Source organism: Vespula vulgaris, chromosome 12, assembly GCF_905475345.1.
Source record: "Vespula vulgaris chromosome 12, iyVesVulg1.1, whole genome shotgun sequence".
Taxonomy (NCBI): domain Eukaryota; kingdom Metazoa; phylum Arthropoda; class Insecta; order Hymenoptera; family Vespidae; genus Vespula; species Vespula vulgaris.
In genome coordinates, this window is record NC_066597.1 from 3,819,426 (window position 1) to 3,844,540 (window position 25,115).

The 25,115-nt window shown below is 35.8% G+C and overlaps 2 protein-coding genes across 5 annotated transcripts in view; both read left to right on the top strand.

Annotated features, from left to right (window-relative positions):
* Positions 1 to 233: 233 nt before the first annotated feature.
* On the top strand, positions 234 to 2,097 carry LOC127068274 (anaphase-promoting complex subunit 15-like). 2 transcript variants are annotated; one of them, XM_051004226.1, is made up of 3 exons: positions 241 to 522; positions 586 to 645; positions 1,136 to 2,097. In XM_051004226.1, exons 1-3 carry the CDS (start codon positions 397 to 399, stop codon positions 1,364 to 1,366), a joined length of 417 nt encoding a protein of 138 aa, XP_050860183.1. In that variant the 5' UTR covers positions 241 to 396; the 3' UTR covers positions 1,367 to 2,097. The 2 variants fall into 2 exon arrangements, with proteins under 2 accessions (XP_050860185.1, XP_050860183.1); XM_051004228.1 differs by lacking the exon at positions 586 to 645 and having other exon boundaries at positions 234 to 522.
* Positions 2,098 to 5,888: 3,791 nt separating this feature from the next.
* The window catches only part of LOC127068243 (ecdysone-induced protein 74EF), a 216,380-nt gene continuing 197,153 nt past the window's right edge, over positions 5,889 to 25,115 (top strand). Inside the window, exon 1 of one of the 3 annotated variants that reach the window (XM_051004158.1) lies at positions 5,889 to 7,093. The gene's annotated coding sequence lies outside the window, so the exon portion shown is untranslated. Of the gene's footprint in view, positions 7,094 to 24,934; positions 25,044 to 25,115 lie in introns of those variants that run through there. The other 2 variants (XM_051004161.1, XM_051004160.1) reach the window with 2 other exon arrangements.

A 25,115-nucleotide genomic window follows, 5' to 3' on the forward strand; every position in this document is an offset into this window, starting at 1 on the left:
ATTCACTTCATCAAATTTATCATCACGTTATCACGAATAAAAAGAAAAACAATATAGTATCGAGTATAAAATAAAATTTTCTTTTTATAAAGGAGAATATACAAAATGAATTGTTTGTGTTCAAAGTTTAATATCATAACCCTTTGATTCTTAAAAGTATCGTTTCAGATGGCGCCAGGTTACAGTTCCGCTTCGTTCTCTGTTTTCCTTTTTCTCCGCAAATCCGCGGTGGCGCTAAAAGCTTTGCGATTTCGTTCGTGTTTACAATCCATCGATTAGTTCGTGTTGTTTATCGTGCGATTCGGTCGAAAAGTTTCGTCGAAAGTGTGTGTAGAAAATAAAATATATTAGTTATTATTATAGTTTTATTATTATTTGATATCTTAATCGTTCATTATGTCGATTGTTCCACTTTGGCCGAGTTTACGGCCAAGAATAACGGATCCTTTGTGGTTCGATGCTGACAGTCCCGTTGACGAGGAATCTGAAGTAACTGCTTTAGAAGCTGAACATCAAGCATGGGTAAATTAGAATATGATTTTCATTTGTTAACAATATTTTATTCAGAATTAATTGTCTTGTCAGAGAGAACATGTCCGTGTACAAGGATACGACCATATACCGATCGGGAAAACAGTTAGTGACGTAAGTTAACCTCACTTTATTCTCACGAAACACATCTGCATAGATACATACATATATACTTATATACATACATACATATATATATATATATTTCATCGTACATATTTTACCAATTTCGTAAAAATGAAGGAATATATTTTTAATCGTTCGAACGTTTCGTTTATTGATATTATATCGTTATGTCGAGAAAAACATAGTTAGGATAAAATTATTCGAAGAATTATATGTAACTGTGACTAGATTAACCAGTTATCTACAGAGTATTTGTAGTCGTTGTTAGATGGATGCAACTTACCGACAGTTGGAAATATAGGAAAGAATAATAAATGTATTATTCTCACGATTATTCATTTCACTTATGTTACAATTAAATTTCATTAAATAACTAATAGATATTTCTTTTTCTTCATTTATTTTTTTTTTCGTTTTTATTTTTATTTTTTTTTTTTTTAATTCGATAATTGTGATAATTCTATTTTGTAATATGCAGTTTAGAGGATCGGAGGAAGAGGAAGAGGAGGAAGAAGAGGAGGAGGGTGACGGGGAGGAAGAGGAAGAGTCGGACACCCATGAAGAAGAAGAGGAAGAATTAGATGAAATAGACATGGAAGTTAGCTACCCTCATCAACCTCAAAGATCTAGTCCAACGGACACAGTGACAGATCCAGTGTCCATCAGAGTGGTCAACAGTGTCAATGCGCATACTCCTCGTTATACTTAATTAAGATATTGCATTTCCTGATTAACGCGACCGATCGGCTCTTTTAGCTAGTACGTCCCGTTTAATTCCTATCTAGGATGGATAATTAACGTAATAGAAAAAGAAAACGAACAAAAAAAAAAAAAGAAAGGAAAGAAGAAAAGAAAATTATTTATCTTTAATAGAATGAACGGATTTAATATATCCATTAATAAAACTTAATCTCTTTATAGTACGCATATATAAGATTTATTTTATTTTATTTATTTATATATTTCTTTTCAATATCTTTTTATTCTATGTATATACATATACATATATATATAATTTTTTTTATATTTCTTATATGTACAAATTTTTGTATAAAATTTTTGTATATAAAAAATTCTATATAAATTATTATATAAAAACTATATATATATGTATGTGTGTGTGTGTGTATATATATATATATATATATATATATATATATATATATATATATATATATATATATATAAGAAAAAGAGAAAGAAAAAAAAATTTTTCCATTAACAGCTCATATACAAGAATACGTGACGATTGCGTGAATTCGCGTTGGTAACAACGACCTTTAGGAAGTATCGAGTAAGCTAAGTCGTTAGTTTTCGAGCGATCAGCATTTCGGATATGAATCGTGTTAGGTCAAGAACCCGTCCAATAGAAAAACTCTCTCTCTTTCTTTCTCCCACTCTTTCTCTCTCTCTCTCTCTCTCTCTCTCTCTCTCTCTCTCTCTCTCTCTCTCTCTCTCTCATCATATAGTTACCAACGTATATACTTATACATATATATCGAGAGAAAAGAAATTTTAATTTAGATAGAATACATTCCTACGACACCGAGATAAACGATCTCAACAATTTTACTGTATACACCAACGAGAGTCTGTAACGTCACAAATAATATTTTCATATATGTATGTACCCTTCCATGTTAATACCATCCTTCTCTCTTTCTCTCTCTTCCTTTTCTATTTCTCTTTCATTCGTATCTACGATTGTAACACATACGATTATCAGTACTTGAACGAACAGTCGACTGGTGGTTAACGTTTGACATTGTAGTCGACGAAAGAGAGTACATCTCTTCGTACCGGTATCGATCTTTCTCGCGAAGTGCAGCTCGCGTTCCGTTCTGCCCGATCGAAGGCAAGGGACTTACTCCTCTCTCTCTCTATCTCTCTCTCTTTCTCTCCTTCATCTTTCTCTCTATCTCTTTCCTTCTCTCTCTCTTTCTGTTTCTCTCTCTTGAACGTCGTCTTCATCTTTCTCTTTGGAGAACGGGGCAAGTCGGTAACCCGCCTCGCTGGCAAAGGGCCGTGGAACCGCATCATGCTCGAGCGGGACACTCTCTGTACACTCCGTATACCCACCTATACTAGGTGTAAGTACACGCGAGAATGTATGATATAGCTATATACAGCGCCGGCTCTCTCGGCGTGTAACTGAAGTAAAGCCAGGTTGGTGCCCCCGCTAGGGTGAACGAACGGGTACGCTCAGGCAAAAGCGAACCCGTGTGCCTCCTCCTCCTCCTCCTCCTCCTACCCTTCTTCCCCTCCTTCTCCGGGGAGCTTCTCTCTCCTCTTCACCAACGGCCTTCTCCTCCTCCTCCCCCTCCCTCCTCCTCCTCCTCCTCCTCCTCCTCCTTCGTCTTCATGACTCCTTCTTGAACACGCTGATGTTCCTACCTGACGTCACAACGCAATCATCCAGTCCAAAAATTATATATTTTTGTCGTTCTTATTTTTCTTCTCCCCCTCTCTCTCTCTTTTTTTTTTCTTTTTTTTCTTTTTTTCTCACGGTTGTAACGCGCGCACGTGTGTGTGTATGTGTATGTATGTATATATATATATATATCTTTTTCTCTTTTTCCTTTTCTTTTTCTCTAAGAAGATTCCCTTTAAGAATTTCGTATATTGTATAATATAGTTACATACGAGTCATAACGATCGACCCGAAGACACGACAAAAACGTAGTCTCATCGAACGCAACTGACGACGCCCGGATGGTTCGATCGGTCGACCGTTCGAACATTCGACGTTGCGTTACCTGTAATCCACGTTAAAAGGCTTAATTTGAATTATTAATGCCACGATGGGCGCCCAATCTTCCTCCACGATCGTATCTTTACCAACACCAGGGACAACTTTCAGTTTGGACATTAATCGATTCTTTTATTGTCTATTATTCTTGTATGTTTTGATAAAGAGTAGAGAAAGATAGATAAATAGATAGATAGATAGATAGATAGATAGAGGGAGAGAGAGAGTTAATCATTATTATTCGTACGACGTTTATATTTCTTTAGAATTTTCTTCAAGTTTATTACAGTTTTTACTCAATCGTATAAACGTATGTACTTACGTATACATATGTATATATATATATATATGTGTGTGTACTTATATGCCATGCACTTTTCACCAGTATTCATAAATCTTGGGATTTGCGAATCCTTACAATCCATGGCATAGGAATACCATCTGGATTTATAAATTAATACCGGTCATACTGGACCCATAAATCTTTGCATTTGAGTAGATGGAATCGTCTGGAAATATAATCTCGGTGGTATCGTAGATTTCTATGCCTACCTCTTTACTTGGATTACAAACGAGAAGAACTTATTGAAAAAGATAGAAACCAATCGTTCGTTCGTTCCTCTATCTCTCTTAAGAGAGAGAGAGAGAAAGAAAATTTCGATTTTGCCTCGTTAAATGGATCAACTTTAATCGAGACGTCGCGTGCTTTCTCATACACATGTACGTATGTTTTTGTATCGATAAAAATAAAAAAAAAACAGAAACAAAAATGCATACACGTATATATAATTATATCTCTCTTTTTCTTTCTCTCTCTCTTTCTATATATATATATATATAAATTCTGATCATTCCTTGAATCGAAAGTTCTCATTGGTCGAACAGTGCTCATACTTAAGTGTATCCTCTAACGAGACATAAACTAGATAATTTCGATATATCGCGTCATGATTCATGCTAGCGCTAAACATCTACTTGACCTACTAGCCTAGATGTAGGTTGGCCCGATCTCTTATCCAAGGTCCACCACCAGCAATACCCTTCTTTTTTTGCTCATTCATCGGCTACTCTTCTCACGGCAGTACCAGCAAGAGTACGGCAACACACCAGTAACACCAGCAACACCAGCACCAATACCAGCAGCAACACCAACGCCAACAAACGTGTTGCTCGAGACTTTTTACGATGGCACTCGAGTTTGCGAGGAAAGATAATCGACGATCAATGTCGACCACTGTTTCTCTGCTCTTAATGACGTCCGCAATAACTACAACAATACAACACAACGACAACAACAACAACAATAAACGTATGAGTATATAGTCGTCGATTATTTTTTATTCTTGCATAAAACACTTATTGTTCCAACGTTTCGAACTTCGCGGGTATATCTTCTATACATCAGAGAGAGAGAGAGAGAGAGAGAGAGAGAAATAAAAAGAGACTTCTGTAAGACGTGACCTGTCTCAAAAAAGGAAAAAAAAAGAGAGAGAAGGAAAAGAAAAAAAAAGCAAAGTAGAAAATTGTAACTCGACGTAGAAAAGTAAAAGAAACGAATAATGGAAAGATCGAGCGAATATAAAATGTCTCTGAAGCATGGGATAGAAAGAGGGTTGAGGATGGGGGAGGTTAGAGAGAGAGAGAGAGGAAAAATTCGAACGGTACGAGCCCGCGTGAGGCGACACTGGTTAGTGCGCATGCGCGAGCACTCACTAACGCACTAACGCATGTACGCACACGCGCACGCGCACGCTGCGTCGACCGATTATGAAAGTATTTCGCGTCGAGGAAGAGCAACATCTGGCTCTCGCAAACCAAAAACGTCTTCCGAACGTAATTTCGTGCTGTACGCGAGCCACGCGCATACATATTTTTGCACGGGCATACGTATGCATACATACATACATACATACAGACGTAAGCGCATATTCGTCGCGAGAAGAAGAAGAGGAGGAGGAGGAGGAGAAGAAGAAGAAGAAGAAGAAGAAGAAGAAGAAGAAGGTAGAGAGAGAGAGAGAGAGAAAGAGAGGGATATAATGGAGGGGATAGAGATATGAAAAGGAAAAGAGTCGCCGAGATATCGTTGGAAGGAGGAGAGAGAGAGAGATAGGAGTTGGTATAGAGTGAAGAGAGAGAGAAAGAGAGAGAGAAATAAGAGAGGGAGAGAGGGGAGAGAGAAAGATCGTGGCGAAGAGTTTCGCGAGGTTCTCTCGAACGACAGAGAAAGAGAGAGCTTGTAGTATGTATATATATATATATATATATATATATATATAGGGAAAGAGAAAGAAAAAAAGAAAGAGAGAGAGAGAGAGAGAGTGGGGAAGAGAGAAAGAGAAAGAGAGAGAGCTTTCGCGGCGCGGTTCGGCGCGTGAGGAGAAACGAGTGAGCGAGTAAGCGAGCAAGCGAGCGAGTAAGCGAGTAAGCGAGCGACTTGGAAGGTTCGGCGGGTGGCGGGGTGGGGGTAGGGTGACGAAGGCAGCCGAGTAGGAAGAGCGACACTAGGCGAGAAGGCCAGGGGACTTGGTGAGTTCTCGGCTCTCGGCTCAGTCGGACGCGCGATTACAAGCAGCACAGAGCATCTCTGGAGAGAGAGAGACGCGAGCACAACGTGGGTTCTCTCTCTCTCTCTCTCTCACTCACTCACTCACTCACTCACTCACTCACACGTACACACATAACACTCATTCTCTCTCTTTCTATACTCGCTCGCAATTCATATATATACATACATATATATATATATATATATATATACACTTACGTACGTCTATAGCCCGAAAGTGTTTTCGATCGCGACGACCACGTGCCGCCGGCTTCGAGTTGCTTTCTATCTCACTCTCTCACTCTCTTTCTCTCTTTATTTCTCTCTCTCTTTCTTTTTCTTTCCTTCTTTCTCGCTCTTTCTACTGAGAAACATATACTAATAGAGGACATACATACGTATACGTGACGTACGAGCAACCTTTCTCTCTTTCTCTCTCTCTCTCTCTCTCTCTCTTTCTTTAGTTCCCTTACTCTCTCTTACTCTCTCAAACACATACACAAACACACAACATATATTCGTTCACCTAACTCGCGATAGGACTCCGTACGGATTTCGAATTCGCATTCGCGCGCTCGAACATTGTCAGGGACGGACTGGTGTGTTCCATACGATTCTCTTAACGGATTTTTCATCATCTTTCGTACGGCCGTTCGCAATTTCTTCTTCGTTCATCCTCTTGTATCTTTCCTATTCTTTTTTCTTAACTCTTTCTTTCTCTCTCTCTCTATTCTATTAATCCTTCTCATTTTCCTTCTCCTTCTATCATTTCGATATCATCGAATGCATGATATAGTTGATGGAGAACGGTAACTGCGATTAGATGAGAGGGATAGAAGAAAAAGAGAACATGAATCCCTGGGAGAGGGCGGTGCACGTCACAGTGTGTGGGTGGTTTGTCAGTTGGTGACTCCGTGAGTACTATCGATAATAAGCCGAGAGGGACACACTCGCAACAGGAAGAGGAAATTGTTTCGATTCTCGAACGGCTCTTTTGGATAAAGAGGAAGATAGAAGATAGAAGATAGAAGATAGAAGACAGAGGACAAGACAGAAGACAAAAAGAGAAAAAAGAAAAATCTTTGTCATTTCCGAGGATCAACCGTTTTCGAATGTTACGACGAACTGATTTTTCATCATCGGTAAGTGAGAACATAATACGTTCTTAATGTTCTTTTTGCTTTTTTCTCTTTTCTTTGTTTTTTCCCTTTTCTAAATATCTAAACGTCGGATCATTGTTGGGACGGAATTTACTTCATCGATTAATTATTGCGTTTGTGTAGAAAGATCGTTAAAAAAAAAAAAAAAAGAAGAACGAATTCAACGGTCTCGGGTCTTCTTCTTAACGGATCTTCTCCCCGCGTATATATATACATGTGCGTACGAGTAGGTGTGCGTGTGCGTCGAGTGCGTGGAGATTTGTCGATGTGTGTGCGTTCGTTCGTTCGTCGTTCGTTCGTACGTACGTTCGTTCGTTCGTTCGTTCGTCGTTCGTACGTTACGTACCAAGGGGCAGTGGATAATGTTACAAGAAGGTGGATCGACTTCGAGAGATACAGAGAAAGAGAGGAAGTTAGGGTACTAACCGTCGTCTACGCCTTATGATATTGGGTTTCCCTTACGGTTTCTTAGATTCGCCGTTTGGAATTTATTTCGAGCGGAAAACGCGTTCTGGAAAGGAATGGAGCTATGCGTCTCCCGAGTCTTTTTATGAGAATTCGGTGAAATCGAGAGAAACAGAGAGAGAGAGAGAGAGAGAGAGAGAGAGAGAGAGAGAGAGAGAGAGAGAGAGAGAGAAGAGAGATCGTTGACCCTGCGAATTGCGAGACGTACTAGGACGCGTCGTTGCTTCGAGAATATTGCGATTAAAAAGGGGAAAAAAAAAATAAAGAAAGAAAAAAAAATAAAAGAAATGAAGAAAGATACAATAAAAAAGTTTCTCTCTTTCTCTCTCTCTTTCTTTCTCTTTCTTTCTTTCTCTATTTCTCTATCTCTTTCTCTTTTCATCCTCGATTTCGTTATCGATTAATTGGATAGGATCCAAATCGCATACGAGAAAGAAAAATTCGAAGAAAAGAAAACGCGAGAGCTTTCCCGCCATTTCTATACTTCCTTCTTTGGTTAGTCGAATTCGAAGTCCACGTGACCATCGAAGAAAAGGCGCCAACTTCAAATATCTTTAGTTAATTAATTCGTACCGATCTCCAGCGAGTTCGATTCTCTCTCTCTCTCTCTCTCTCTCTTTCTCTCTCATGATTTATTTTTGTTTCTTGATTTTAATTTTTCTACTTTCTTCCTTTCTTTTTTTCTTTCTTTTTTTTCTTTTTTCTATTTCTCCTTCATCCCACTTGTTGTTCGTCGATTTCTTTCGTAATATCGTAATACGCGACTCGAGAAAAAACACAGCTCGTCGATGACGTGCCATGCAAGAGAGAAAGTCCCGTCGAAATTAAAGCACTTTTACGTTCGCCCGAGTAGAAAGAGATAGATAGACAGATAGATAGAAAGAGAAGGAGGAAGAGAGAGAAAGAGGGAGGGAGGGAGAGAGAGAGAGAGAGAGAGACAGAGATAGTTAGATAGAATTTCATCGAGTTTGTTTTTCCACGGTAATCGAATATATTAAACATTCCAACGTGAAGAATTCCACATATATAATGCGCGAGCGCTTTTGTGTGTGTGTCCGTGTATGTGTAGGTATACATTTTGTGACGTTTCGATTAAAATATTTTCTACATATAAATTTGTTACTAATTATCCGAATAAAATAAACGTAGAGAGAAAGAGAGAAAGAATCTCATTTTTATTAAAATTCCGCAAGATACATATATTTCGTAAGCGTTTGAAACAAGAACAAAACTCTCCATACAATTTTGTAACGATTTATTCTAAAAAAAAAAAGAGAGAGAGAGAGAGAGAGAGAGAGAAGAGAAAAAAGAATCCAAGCGATGTACACCCACACACACACACACACATTTATATACACTTTGAATAAAAATTACTTCTCGATAAGGAATCATCTCGCGATGACTCGCGAACTTTTCTGATTTCCTGTTTTTCTGATTTCTGCCGTTCGAAAGGTAGGAAGAAGAAAAAGAAAAAAGAAAAAGAAAAAAACGAAAAAAAAACAAACAAACACATGAACGAAAAAAAAAACAGAAACGGTAGCGAAAGAAGGGGAAATGAAAAAGGGGTAAAGAAAAAAAAAAGAGAAAAAAAAGGAAAAGGAGAGAAAAGAAGGAAGTAAAAGAAGGAGCGTTATAGTTTGGTAGAAGTGTGGAACGAAGGGTAAGAGTATATAGTGATGTTTATAAGGGGTGAGGAGGAGGAGTAGGAGTAAGAGTAATAGTAATAGTATTAGTAGTAGAGTAGTAATAGTAGTAGTAGTAATAGTACTAGTAGTGTAGTAGTAGTAGTAATAGTAATAGTAATAGTAGTAGTAGTAGTAGTAGTAGTAGTAGTAGTAGTAGTAGTAGTAGTAGTAGTAGTAGTAGTAGTAGTAGTAGTAGTAGTCGTAGTAGTAGTAGTAGTAGTAGGAGGAGGAGGAGGAGGAGGAAGAGGAATAGGAGAAGGGGGTGAGGTAGGCTGGGGTGGGTGGGCAAAGACAGGGCTCGAGGTTTTTCCACGTTATCGGATAAAAGGTGCCGCGAGAGCTTGGCGGCGAGGGTTATTGAGCATTGTTGGGTCCAGGTTGCGATAGAACGAGCGAGTGGGTAATGCTGTACTGTTTGCGCCGGCCCTGCGGGGTCTCTGACCGCCCGTCCGCGCCTCTCAACTCGACTTGCTTGTCCACGCTGTGCGGCCTACCTACGGGCTTATGGCTAAAGTCTCTCTCTCTCTCTCTCTCTCTCTCTCTCTCTCTCTCTCTCTCTCTCTGTCTCTCTGTTTTTCTTACTGTTTTATCGTTTCTTTCTCTTTCTCTTTGCCTTTCTCTGTATCTTTCTGTCTTTCTTTTTATCTTTCTTTCTATCTTTCTTTCTATCTTTCTTTCTTTTTGTCTCTGTCCGTCTGTTTCTATCTGTCTCTGTCTGTGTTTCTGTCTTTCTGCCTGTCTTTAAGAATTTCACGAAAAAGAAAGAAAAGGAATAATATAAGTAAGGACGATAAAGAGAGAGAAGTGAAATGGATCGAATAAAATGCAGAGGGAAGAAAAAAATATGGCTTGTCAATTCTTCTTTTCTTTGTAAAAATGTTGCTTATCGAAGCTCGTTTTGCCTTCGTCGACCACGACGATCGACGTTCGAGAATATCGTCCACAACGCGTGAAAGGAGAGTTCGTTAGTCTCTCTCTCTTCTCTCTTGATGCCTCTCTCTTTCTCTCTCTATCTCTCTCTCTTTCTCTCTCTATCTCTATCTCTATTTTACTGTCTCTTTTTCTTATTCGTTTACAAAAGCACAAAATTTCGAGTAAAATTTCGAGCTTATGTTAGTATTGTTGGTATGTTCTATGTGTTATATACGTGTATACCGTTACTATCTTTCGAATTATATTTTATCGATCAGGAAATTTTCTTTTCTTTTATTATCATCAATAATTTATTATTCAGATATTTATTACTACTACTACTACTACTATTATTATTATTATTATTATTATTATTATTATTATTATTATTATTATTATTATTATTATTATTATTATTGTTGTTGTTATTCTTTTACTATTATCTATCAATGATTTGTATTTTAATAATTCTTTAATTTAATTCTTTGTATTCGTTGTGATTCGTTGTTATGGTTCTTTTACGAAGAAAATATTTCAAAAAGGAAAGACTGAGAGAAAGAATGTAATATTAACGAGTTAGAATAATAATAATAATAATAATAATAATAATAATAATAATAATAATAACAACAACAACAACAACAAAAACAATAATAATAATAATAAATTTTTGCATAATTAATTGTATACCGATTCATCAGTGTCACGTATTATTTTTCTTTTAACATTCTTTCGCGTTCGTCGTCGTTAAAAATATTTTCTGTTCCCATATTTATAATTCTCTCTCTCTCTCTCTCTCTCTCTCTCTCTCTCTCTCTCTCTCTCTCTCTCTCTCTCTCTCTCTCTCTCTCTTTCTCTTTCTCTTTCGTTTTTCGTATATCATTCGTAATTTTTTTTTTTATTTTATTTTTTATTTTTTTTCATTTTTGTACACACATCTCCGACTGTTACCGAAGGACGCTTCATTCTTCGTTTCTTTTCGCTGAAAAATTTTTTTACGAAACAAAAATCGATTTTCGCAATCGTAGGTCGTGGAACGAAAGAGAAAAACAACCTTTTTTTTTAGTTTCCTTCTTTCTTATTTTCTCTTTCTCTCTCTCCCTCTCTCTCTCTCTCTCTCTCTCTCTCTCTCTCTCTCTCTCTAAATTCACCGTTTTTTTTCTCTCCTGTAGAAAATGATTTTGCGGAGTCGACAAGGTGCATACGCATGTATCTATCGTTTTTTGCAGTATTTTTTTTTTAATACCATATGCCCGCATTAAAGTCGAGAAGAAAGATATACGGTGTCGGATCTATACCTTTAAAAAAGAAAAAGCGAACGATTTCTTTTTCCTCGCTGTTTATCCAACTTTCGTTTTCCTTTTCTTTTTTATTACTTTCTTTCATCCTTCTTACTTTTTCCTTTAAGTTCGTTTTTTTGGCATAAAAAAAAGGAGAAAAAAGAAAGAAAGAGAGGAAGATAAATAAAAGAAAGAAAGAAAGAAAGAAAGGAAAAAAAAGAAGAAATTATCTCCTCGCGTGTACGAGGTCGCGCGCGCGAGCGAGATCATTGATTATCAGGACACGGCCGACCACTCTGTGGACCTTTCTACTTGTCCGATAATTCCCTGCTGTTACTACTACTAGCCGACCTCTCTCTCTCTCTCTCTCTCTCTCTCTCTCTCTCTCTCTCTCTCTCTCTCTTTCTCTCTCTCTTTTTCTCTCTTTCTTTTTCTTTCGTACTACATAGCCATACCTTCGGGTGAAAGAGGAGTGCGCTCTAGCTCGTGTATGCGCGCGTGTGTGTGTATGCGTGTGTATGCGTTGCTGTTTTCGCATGTATGTGTTGTAGGTGTGTATATAGTGCGTGTTGGTGTGGGCGAAGAAGAGCGTGGGTGTGCGCTTTTCCGATGGGGACCACGAAGAGGAAGATGATTGCGTGACAACAACAAAACTTTCATGCCCTTTATTCTCTCTCTCTCTCTTTTTCTTTCTTTCTCTTTCTGTCTATCTATCTATTATCTATCCATGTCTCTTTCTCTGTCTTTTTGTCTTTCTCTTTCTTTTTCTCACGAGACACATTTATCATTCCATCTCGTAGTGGTAAGAAAAACGTTCCATTAATTAAGAGATCGACTTTCTCTCATAGATCGATAATTAAAATTTATCAATTTATTTTAATACGCTTTTTCCTTTCTCTGTTTTTAATATAATATTTTTAATGGCCGAGAGTACGTTTATTTGCAAAGAAAAAAAAAAAAAAAAAGAGAAAGAAATCACGCAGAATTTCAATTTGTTTTTAAATATTCGTCAACGTTATCGCGATCTTTTTTCTTTTTTTTTCTCTCCTTTTTTTTTTTTTTTGAAATAAAAAAAAGGGAATAAATAAATAAATAATTAGATAAATAAATGAACGGACAGATAAATAAAAATAATCTGTTAAGAGTTATTGGGACGATAAGAAATAGGATTGAAACGAATAGAAAAAAGGATGAATAGGATGAGAGATAGAGATAGAGAGAGATAGAGAGAGAAGGAGAGATGATTATAGTTAAAGCTTTGTAACACGAAGGAACGTTAGGTGAGACTTTACGGACACCCGGTATTTTGCGGTGTAACGCGCGCACGTGCACCGCGTTGCAGTTCGTATACGTGAACTAACCCACACAGCTAGGTGGCCGGTGAACCGAGCATTATAGTGCCCTGCAAGAAACGTCGGGCTGGTGCATTGACCGCGGTTGACCACACGTCATCGAATGAGTGACGTCACACGGAGTTTATTGCACGAATGCTACGTCACGCTTCGTTGCGCCGAAGAAGAAGACGAATACACCGAACGTACGCAAAGATACCCGAATTTTACAAATTATTTTTCTATTAGCAAATTTTCTATCGAAAAAGAAAGTCTCCGATCGAAATTATTTCTTAATAAATCGAGCACAGTTTTACTTTCGTATAAATTTTTTTGTATTCGTCAATAAGAAACAATTATCGATGTTTTATCGAGAGAAATAAGTGATCAATCTTTTTTATAAGTGTCTTATAAGTGAGGGGAGGGAGTATATGAGCAGCTTCGATGCATATTTCTATTCTTGTCTATCTTATATAAAAATCGATTATTTAGAAATAAGTCAGATTTTTATTTTTTCTTTAGTTTCTTTTTATTATTATTATTAATAATAATAATAAAAACAAAACTATCGACTTTTTTAAAGAAAAGAGAAAATAGGAATAAGTATAGATCTTTCTTAGAAACATGAGTGAAGGAGGGAGGGAGGGTGGGTGGTGGAAAGAGAGGAGAGAGAGAGAGATAGAGAATGTGCAGACTTCAATACATATTATTTTTTTATTCTTGTCTATCTCAATGAGATCGAATATACAGAAATAAATTAAATTTTCATTTTTCTTATTATTAATTTATATTTGTCTTCCTTTATACGAGTAATTCTGAATATGTAAGGAAAAAATGAATGATAGATCATTCTTGTTAATATGAGAGAAATAATGTTATAAATTGATATTCTTTCTCATTGGTATGAAAAGTTAGAGAAAAAGAAAGAATATGCAGATATGGATTAATATTCTTTTTCTATCCTTGTCTATTTAACTGTCAATGAAATATCAACTATACATAAATACATACATTAATGAATTATACAAAAATGATATTTCTCAATAATATTTCGTATTATTCGTAGAGAAACAATTTTCTTCGTATATAGAGAAAAATTACTGATAGATCTTTCTATGTTCGTATGAAAAGTGAGAAAAAAAGAGAGAAGGAGAGAGAATGTGCAGACTTCGATTCATCATGGTCCACCGCGGGCTATGCCCATGAATAAGTTAACGAAGAGGCGTGGGAGGACCAAGATTTTCCTACGACGACTATGCGCGAGAGCGGTCTACCTGCGAGCATAATAGCATGGTTATACATAGAACCATGCTAGAGAGAAAGAGAAAGAGAGAACAAAAGAGAAAGATAGACAGGCAAAAAGAGTGAAAGAGAGAGAGAGAGATAGATAGAGAGAGAGAGAGAGAGAGAGAGAGGCTTATACCTTAGCGAAGTGTAAGTGCCGGGCGAGTTCGTTCCCTCGAACGAGTAAATCAAGTCGCTGGTCCGCGAAGAGCCTTAATGCTTTACTCTCGAGAGAAGGAGAAAGAAAGAAAGAGAGAGGAGAGAGGGAGTGAGAGAGAGAGAGAGAGAGAGGGGGGGGACACGCTAAGAATGGTCTGATATTTTTTTAAAACTCCAAACTCTCTCAAACTCGACTCTCTCTTTGCGCATTTTCTTTTTTTTTTCTTTTCTTTTTCTTTTCGATTCTTTTATTTTCTTTTATTTTTTTTCTTTCTTTTCTTTTCCTTTTTTCCAGTCAATTGCACTCGATTTATCTTGATTTATCGTCCATCGATTCACAAATATAGAATCTTGAGATCTATATAGGATATTATTATTTTTGTTTTATATTATACAGATTGGATGTTCTGTTGTTAAAGAAAATTTGTTTCTGATATCTGTCAGATATTCCTTTTTTGTTTACTCTTTTTTTCTTCTTCTTCTTTTTCTTTTTTGCCTGATTAATTATCGTCGATCAGAATTTTCATTCATTTCTCTCTCTCTCTCTCTCTCTAATCATTTTTAAGTATGACATTTATAGCAGTACAAAACATTCTAATTTTATTATCACTATTTAATATCTCTCGAGTATCATTTATCACTTAATTAACATCTCTATTATCGGACATATTATATCGAAAATTTATTTTAATGAAAAAGTCATTGAAAAAGGAAGAAAGAAAAGAAATCCTTCTCCTCCACCCTGTTCTCCCTCTCCTTCTCTCTTTCGCGTAATAATGAATCAAAACATTAGAGCTAAAGTAAGGGATGAAAGAAAGAGAGAAACGGATAGGGATATAGAGACGGAGATAGATATATACAGACAGAGATAGGTATATACAGATAGAGATAGAGAGAGTGACCAGTTACGGCCCTGAAGCCAGAAACTCTTACTCTGACAAGTAGAAGTAGTTGGTTGGTTCTTCGATACAGGAGACCGTTTAAACGATTGCATCGTTCTTGGTGTGCAAGGAGGCAGCAAGTACGGTGCTACGAGAAAGTATCCGGCAACTTTCTCCGCTGGGTTTAGTTTGCACCACGGGTCACCAAGCACGGACATTAAGAGCGAACGAATGCGCTCTTGTCTGCCGTGAGCGACGTGCACACGACAACGACGATGACGATGACGACGATGACGACGACGACGACGACGACGACGACGATGACGACGATGACGACGACGACGACGACGACGAGAGAGTCGAATAAAATTTCTGCATTCTACGAATGCGTAGCACATAAACATACACATATACATATCATACATACATTTTTATATAGGTAGATACGTATAGGTATATACAACGTATAATACATATATGTACTTATACATATAGTTGAACAAGCAGGGCCACGATAAACATCTTGGAACTGGATTCGATAGAAACGAAAGAACTCGACTCGTGCCAAGAATTTTGAAGTATTCCCCTTCTACTGTCGCGCCCGACCGACAGACCGACAGACCGACCGTCAGACCACCCCCACCCAATTTCAGTGCGAATTCGAGCAGGAAGATTATCCTCGTTTTATCGGGAGCGAAAGTTTTTTTTCTTTCTATCTCTTTTTTTTTTCCTCTTCTTCTTCTTGTAATTCTTCCTTTTTTCCCCGTTTTCTTTTTCTTTTCTTCTTTCTTTTTTTTCCTTCTTTCTTTTTTATTATTCTTATTACCAACATCGTCGATATCTTAAAAGAAGTATTTAATGACACAAGGTTTAGGACAGGCAGATATAACTAATTTTTTTAATCGAACAGCTGACGATTCAAATGAGAATGCCAAAAGCGAAATTTCACGTGGCCTAGAAACACGCAATCGGGACGAGTTGGTTAGGTAAGATATGTGTCAAGTGCCAAAAGTAGGAGATACCTCTTGACATAATCTTTGTCAAATTCAAAAGAAAAAAAATTTCTTTTTTCTCTAGTTTGATCGATTAAAATCGATCGATCAATATCTATGATTTTTGAATCGATTGATAATTTTTTTCATTTCTTTCGTTTGATTGAATTCGATTGATAATTCATTATTATTATTATTATTATTATTATTATTATATTATTATTATTATTATTATTATTAGGGTGATCATTAAATCGAAAAGTTGATTAACACGTTCTGTTACTCTGTCACAAAATTCTCTGTCTCTTTCTCTCTCTCTCTCTCTTTTGCTCATTATCGAAACACTCGAGCGAGCATTAGGCAATCGTCATACCATCTGACTTTAACATTGGCCCAAATATTGGCCAGTGGCCCCCGTGACTAGTTAGATTAAAAGGTTGAATTGCTGATTGGAGGAGCAAGGAGAAAAAAAGAAGAGTGACAGTATAGTTGTAGATTGATGATTTCAATCGGTTAATAACAAAAACGATGTCGTTGACTGATACTAGTCAACCAAATAATCTAATATGTTAGTTATATATATATATATGTGTGTATATATTTAGATAGATATTACATATTACGCGTATATGGACAAATTGAAATAAATTAAGAAGAAAGATAGATAGGATCGATACTATCGATTCTACTGATTTCTCTCGTACTTCGTTCACTCGATAGAAGGTGAAAAGTGAGAGTACGTCCTTAAACGATGGACCACTCGACGAGTTTCAAGGAATATTTACTTAAATGGATTGATCACGTATGTATATGTAAATATATATATATATGTATTATATGTGCCTATATACATATATAAATAGATTTTATTTATTGTTAAATATGTTTAAAATTACATGAATCAATTTTGATTTTAAATATTCGTCATTTTCGTTATTCAATTTAACATATTATATTAGGAGAGAGATAATTTTTTAGTTAAATAATAAATTTTATTATTTCAAATTAATGAAAAAGAAATAATATATATATATATATATAATATATATTTTTGTATCATGAATTTATTTTTTTTTTGTATCCATAAAACACTGGAAGAAAATAGATAATGTCATGGATATATTTTTTCTTTTCTGAATAGCTAGAAAGGAATAGAAGAAAGACCATTTCGATCTCTTTTTCTCTTTCCCTTTCTTTTTCTTTCTTTTCCAATGTGCTCTCTTCCCGTGCTTAGTAATAATAATAGGCCGACTATAGACGAACTCTAGAACGTTGTATTTTTATCGGACACCCTAGCTATATTTAGATATCCTCGTGTGAGGAGACAAAACCGTCTGACGGGTTTACTCCTTTACCACGTTTTCGATCGATCGGTTATTTCGAGTGAAATGAAGAAAAAGAAACTTGTAAATGTAAATTACGACAATTTTTATGGCTTTCTGTTTCTTCTTTTTTTGCTTTCTTTTCTTTTTTTTTTTTAATTTTATTTTACTTTGTCTTTCTTTATATCTCTTTTTTTTTTCTTTTTTATTCTTATAATTTTACATTCGTTGCATTTTGTCAATCGGCCAAATAAGAGACGTGTGAATATATATATACATATGTGTGTAGGAGTCCACGTGTACTATGTACACTCAGCATTTATATGCAGAGAGAGAGAGAGAGAGAGAGAGAGAAATACTAACCAACACATCTCTCGTTATATATCATTTTACATATATATATATACATATATATATATATGTAATCTAACATGTACATATGTAAGAGTCATGTATTATGTATGTTTAACATTTACATGAAAAGAGAAAGATATATATACATATATATAATAATAACTTTTTGCATATATACAATGTTATATATATATGTGTGTGTGTGTGTTTAAGGGACACGTAATATATAGATATATACGAAATTTACATGAAAAGAGAGAGAGAGATAAGAAGAGATATTAAATACAATACATTTATATACACACCCACATATATATATATATATATATATGCATATGTTAGAACCATGTAGTATATATATTCAACATTGACATCAACATGAAATGAAAAAAAGAGAGAGGGAAAAAGAGCAAAGAAAAAAAAATAAAGATACAGGGAGAGAAATAACACATATATATGAAGTCATAGTGTACCGTACGAAGCCTTACGGATCGGGGAACGGTAGAAGAGGATTTTTTTGTTAACCTCGTTAAATTCACTGCGTTCTTCCAACATTTCTATCTACATCGGTAATGGGCCATCGTCCCACGCAAAGTTCACACACACACACATACATATACACAGACATGTATAAATATATATGTATAAATATATAAATATAAATATATATATATATATATGTATAAAGATATATATATATACATATCTATACTTAAGTACATTTATATTATAACACAAAGAACGAAAAAAAAGCGAGGTTGAAGAGAATCTCTCTCTCTCTCTTTCTCTCTCTCTCTCTCTTTCTCCTTTTCTTGTTTCAAGGGAGATGCATTTATTTATACGTTAAAATCCATTACTTCTTCCTGTTGGCACATCCTGCAATAAGTTTTCGCATAAGTGATAGTCCCGACGAGTTGAAGGAGAGGGACGATCATCGAAGAGAGAGAGAGAGAGAGGGATGTAGGGGGAGATGAAGTGGAAGTTACCGAATTTATGACTTGAGAGCAAAAAGAAAAAGAGGGAGAAAGACAGAGAGACAAAGCGACAGAAAGAGAGAGAAAGAGAGAGAGTGCAGTGAAAGTTTATTAAGCTTACTATGAACACGACACGATATATAAGTACTTCTTACTTACATACTGACTCGAATCTCTCTCTCTCTCTTTCCCACACAAACATATACGTATGCGTACACATGCACATCTCGTTTACACGAGAAAGATTTAATGCGAGTGCAAACTATGCTATCAGCTCATACGATTCATTCTTCTTTATTCCGTTCCGTTGCTTTGATGCGTCGCGTCATAAGGAGTGACGGGGACGAGGCGATAAAAAACCTTTTTGTGTAACGAGCTTTGGAAATTTATTGCGAACGAATTTGAGATTGAGTTGAAAAGTGAGTTAGTAAGTATATAAGTAAAAGAGAAAGAGAAAGAGAAGAAAAATACAAGAGACAGAGAGAGAGAGAGAGAGAATTTATGTATCGTTTTGATTTCGTCAGTATGAAAATATTATAAAACGAATTTGAAGAGAAGAATAAATCTTTCTTTTAATTTTCATTTCTTATCTCGTTAATAAATCGACAAATTTTATATACTACTACGTGCATAGTGTTATTCAAACGCGAAAAGAAAATTTTTATTTTTTTGAAAAAAAAAAGAAAAGAAAAAATAAAGATTGTAATATAAACGACGAGACGAGTTTGCGTCGTCGTGTTCATCGATGTCTACGTGTTTAAATTTCGTCATTATTTCTTATAATTTCAACTACTTTATCGATTTTTATACATTCCAGAGAGGATATGTGAGAGAAAGAGAGAGAAAATATTTATGTCACAAACATGTATAATAGCAAATCCAAAGTCAGTGAGAGAGAGATCAAACCTTTTCTTTATTCGTCGCAAGGCCTTCGTTTTATGCCTCCGGCCAGTGTCCACAACTATTCGAATCCTAGAGAATATTTTTTTCTTTTTCTTCTCTCTTTTTTTCTGTGTGTGTGTGTTTTTTTTTAAACACGAATACAGTACATAGTACGTATACACATGGATGATCTCGGTAACTGAGACGAAGGTCGAGGTCTCGATTTGGCAAACAGTGAGACCTCGAGGACGATCGACGCAACTTCTCTCGTCCTTTACTTTTTCTTTCGTAAAAAATTATATGCTCGCGAGTTGATTTTCGAATGAAAACAAATATAACGACGTTGAATTTCCATAATATTTATATATATATACACACACATATATATGTGTGTGTGTGTGTATGTAATCGTGATTGGCCTTTTTTCTTTCCTTTTTTTTCTTTCCTTTTTTTTCTTTTATTTCTTTCTTTTTCTTTTTTTCTTTTTAGCGACATTTTCATTGCGATCTAGATAATTTACAGATTAATTATAGAACAACGTCAGCCGAATGCAAAGTTTCGATTATTGCGGATAATTGAGAAAAGAGTTTAGAAAGTGAGAAGTATCTATTATCCGTTTATTAATAATCGTCGTTTCGTTCTTTTCCTTTTCTTTTCTTTTTGTGAGAAAAATAGAATGAAAAGTAGTGGGAAGATGCGTATAAAAATTATATCGTAATGATCATTGTTGATTTCATTCGAAATTAGCAAATATGATGTCATGTAAAGATTAGATATTTTTTCTTACGTTTCGTTTCGAATGAATTGAAACATAAGCGATATTTCGCAGGAAGATTCGATTTAAATCGTATTGCTCAATAATTAACAATAACAATCATGCTACAACAAAATTGATCCTACATAATCATTAATCTAATGATAATCCTAAAATAATAAAAGTTTCTGTCATTAAATGAAACGCATTAAATGAAATCTAATTAAGGAAATCGCCAAGCAGAAAGAAAATCGATGCATTAATTAATAGAAAGAAAGAGTGAAACGGAGGAAAGAAAAGGATAAGTAAACGAGTACACGAATAAACAAACAAATAGGAACAAAAACAAATGGACAAACGAACGAACAAATTAACCAACAGATGGACAGACATAGAGAGAGAGAGAGAGAGAGAGAGAGAGAGAGAGAGAGAGTCAATCAGCTAGCCAAAGAAAAAGAGAGAGATAGAAACAGACAGATAGATAGATAGATAGATAGATAGATAGATAGATAGATAGATAGATAGATAGATAGATAGAAGGATAGAAGAGAGCCCGGAAGCGTTCGACGACCTCGTCCCCGTTGGGAAGCCGCGGAAAACGCGCGAAAGTCGCGTCTTGAGGCGTGTTACGCGCCTAGCTTCGTTCCTTCTCTCGTTATAACAGCCGGTTGTTCCGAAGAAAAGACTTGCACTTTCGTTAGAAAGTCTCGGAGAATCGGCTCCGCCATCCGTGGCGAGTAGTAGTCAGGTTGCCTTGGGGAAAGAAGGAAGGAAAGAGTAGGAAGGAAGGAGTAGAGGGGTCAGGGGGTGGTTAGAAGGGTAAGAGGGAGGAGGAGGAGGAGGAGGAGGAGAGAGGAGGAGTGTGAACGGCGCGAACGTGGATTAGCTCGTCCGACCAAACACGGACCACTACTACTTGTTTTGCCTTACCCTTAAGCCCTATGTATCTATCTATTTATCTATCTATCTATTTCTTTTTCTTCTCGTTTTCGCACTGACTGTCTTTCTCTGTTTCTCTTTCTTTCTTTCTTTCTTTCTTTCTATCTATCTATCTATCTATCTATCTATCTATCTATCTATCTATCTATCTATCTATCTATCTATCTATCTATCTATCTGTCTATCTGTCTGTTTGTCTGTCTTTCTGTTTTTTACTCTCTCTCTCTCTCTCTCTCTCTCTCCCTCCCTGTTTCTTTTTCTCTCTTTTTTCTATCTCTATTTCTATTTTATTCTCTTTCTCTTTCTTTCTCATTGAGAGAGAGTAGCTTAGAATGAGCGAGCGAACGTCGACCCGACCGACGAAGACCGCGAACGTGAGTTCTACCTTTCTCCGAACGATCGATCGTATTTCGTTTTATATATATATATATATATATATATATATATATATATATATATATATATATATGTATGTATGTATGTATGTATGTATGTATGTATATATGTATGTATGTATATGTATATATAAATATTATAAACTAATATCGATGTGTGTATGTATATGCATGCATGTATGTATGTATGTACGTATGTATGTATTATATACATGTGTATGTGTGTGTAGGTAAAACGAAATTTGATCGATTTAATCGTATATAATCGATTTAGTCGTATAAATCGTAATAATATAAAAAACCATATTTTATCATATATATGTATATACATATATGTAATGTAATTTTCTTATCTCTTATACATAGAGTAATAAAAGAATAAATTTATATTAAATTGTTATTATACAATATTAATATACAATCGATCGTGTATGTACATATATATATATATATATGTCATAAGTATATATATACATATATATGTATATATGTATAGATGAAAATGACTCTCAAAAATGTATTAGCTCGTTCGTAATAATTGTCCCGTTCGAAGGTTTCGAGAGACTTGATAACGGCCGGTGATATTGAGAGATAAGTTCAATATTGCTTTGGAATATGTTAATAGTGCGATAATAATAGATAAGAATGAAAGTCATATCGTGCTATGGATAATTACAATTTTCTTCGACATATATATATATATACACACGCATAGATATACGTGCGTGTGTATGCATCTGTGTGTATAAATATATAGTTCACCTTTTTATGAGAATAATTTTGAATGATTTAGAGATTGATTTTGTCTTGGTATTTTTTTCTTTGTTTGCTTTCTTTTTTCTTGTTTTCTTTTTATTTTCTTTCTTTTTTTGAAACCACACGAAAAAAATTTTATGATAGTGAATTGGAGACCCGTTTTATTGCTCGCAAGTGCATCGTGCATCATTAGCGATAAGAAAATGAACGAGTCATCGGAAATCGGATTGTAATCAAGGAAATGTTTATTTTGCGATCGTATTTTTCCCCCATTTCTATTTTTAATGCTGATAAAACGAAGGTTCAGATCAGTTTTCAGATCGATTTGTTCGAAGTCGTTTCTAAAATTTCTTTGAAATATTATAATTCGATCGGATTAACGCAGTCAGTCATTTTTATTTTATTTTATTTTATTTTTACTCCTTTCGATATCAAATTTTTTAGAAGTTAGTAATAATAATTAATTCGTAAGAATTATTTTTTTGAGAAAAATCCATTTATTTTTTTTTCTCTTAAAAATAAGAGTCCTTTCTCTCTCTCTTTCTCTCTCTCTTTCTTTTTTTCTCCCTATCTCTATTTCTATTTCTTTCTTTATTATCAATTGGAATATGAAAAAAATATTAGAGGAAGCAAGAAAAGTCAGTAGAAGACACCAAGCACGTTTCTCTCGTGCACCCTCCTATGGTCCACACGGTAGACGCTCGATCTCTTGAGAACACACACATATACACACACAAATATATAAACGTATCATGTATGCCTCGGTCAAGCATCATCTCCAACGTAGACGGAATGTATTAGATCTGTTTAGAACTTCGTAACAGAAAACGAACGGAAAGTCTGTTTTTATTGATACAATTTTTCTTTTTTTTTTCCTTTTTTGAAATCGTAAAACAATTCAATACATTAATCGAATCACAAGAAGATTTTCGCGATGAATCTAATCGAATGATTTCTCATTTTTCCAAAAAAAAAAAAAAAAGAAAACAAAAAAGGAAAAAAATAAAAAAAAGAGAAAAGAAAGAGAAAAAACTGAATACAAATGAAACGATATTAATCATTATCGATTTTCAATGGCTAATCGACGGTATAGAAAATCGTTTAGGATCTTCCCGAGAAATATGAAATGAAACGTAATGTCTCGTCTCTTCAACAATTAAATTGAAATTAAATAGTAATGGAAAAAAAAACGATCACACGTGTCGTTGTTATTAATCAATATTTCTTCAATAATCGTCGTAAGAAATACTGGCGTATCATCTCTTCAAAGAAATATATAATATATACAATAAATAATTACTTCTCTTGTATAATTAACAATTAATGCTGTCCAATCGGTTTAAATGAAAAAATGAAAAAAGAAGAAGAAAAAAAGAAACAACAAAGAAAAAGGATAAACAAAAGGAATCAAAAGAGAGAAAAAGATCATTTCGATCCGATATTTAATGATCAAGTGATCATTACAATACAATATGATTGCAATAAAATCATATTGGAAATAAAAGGAAAGAGAAAGAGAGAGAGAGAGAGAGAGAGAGAGAGAGAGAGAGAGAGAGAGAGAGAAGAAAAAGAGAGAGAGAGAAGAAAAATAGAGAGAGAGAGAACCAATGAGAGATACTCTTGATATTCTACATTTCTCTCTCTCTCTCTCTCTCTCTCTCTCTCTCTCTCTCTCTCTCCAACACACGTACAGTTATAATACACGCATGATTCAAAACGCACGAGATCGAGAGCTCGCTGGCGGCCGCTCGAAGATCATCTCGCGAATGTACGCGAGCGCACACGTGCCTATCTCTTTCTCTCTTTCTCTCTCTCTCTCTCTCTCTCTCTCTCTATCTTTCTCTCTATGTCTCTCTCTGTCTTTCTCTATCTCTCTCTCTCTCTCTCTAGCTTTCTGTAAGAGAGTGTGTGAGACTCGGTGGCCGTGGCTATGGCCTTACGATTCCCCCACTTTCGCGACGCACCGAATCCACGACGCGGCATGTGTAAGCCTCCTTCCTCCTCCTCCTCCTCCTCCTCCTCCTCCTCCTCCTCCTCCTCCTCCTCCTCCTCCTCCTCCTTTTCCTCCTCCTCTATTTCTTCTCTCCCTCTCTCCTTTCCTCCCTCTTTTCTCGTCTCCCCTCCTCCTCCTCCTCCTCCTTCTTCTTCCTCTACACTCCCTCCCTCCCCCCTCTCTCTGGTGCACGCGCATAGACTCGAGCAGAGACGCCGTTAGGATATATATGTGTGTGTATATATACGTATGATGTATGTACGTATATATGTGTATATGTTGTATATATATGTATATATGTATGTATGTTGTATATGCACGAACGAGAAGGAGAGAGAAAGAGAGAGGGAGGGAGAGAGAGGGAGTGAGAGAGTGAGATAGATAGATAGATGGGGGAAGGGAGAGTGGGAGGGTGTCGCGAGTGTGTCTAACCTAGGATAGTGGCGTTTAGTGGCGGCTAGGCTAGGCAAACCGAGACTCGCCGTTCGCGCGTTACGTTCGGTTCTTCATTCGTGCTTCTTCGTTCTTTGAATTTAGAGAGAAAAACAGAAAGTGAGAGAAATAGAGAGAAAAAGTAAGAGGGAGAGAGAGAGAGAGAGAGAGAGAGAGAGAGAGAGAGAGAAAGAGAGAAAGAGAGATAAGAGAA

Excerpts from the sequence above, each read along its gene's own strand:
- LOC127068274 (XM_051004226.1), top strand. The coding sequence starts at position 397 with ATGTCGATTGTTCCACTTTGGCCGAGTTTACGGCCAAGAATAACGGAT. Across the intron at positions 523-585 it reads AAGCTGAACATCAAGCATGG|AGAGAACATGTCCGTGTACA; the intron begins GTAAATTAGAAT and ends TTGTCTTGTCAG. Across the intron at positions 646-1,135 it reads TCGGGAAAACAGTTAGTGAC|TTTAGAGGATCGGAGGAAGA; the intron begins GTAAGTTAACCT and ends TGTAATATGCAG.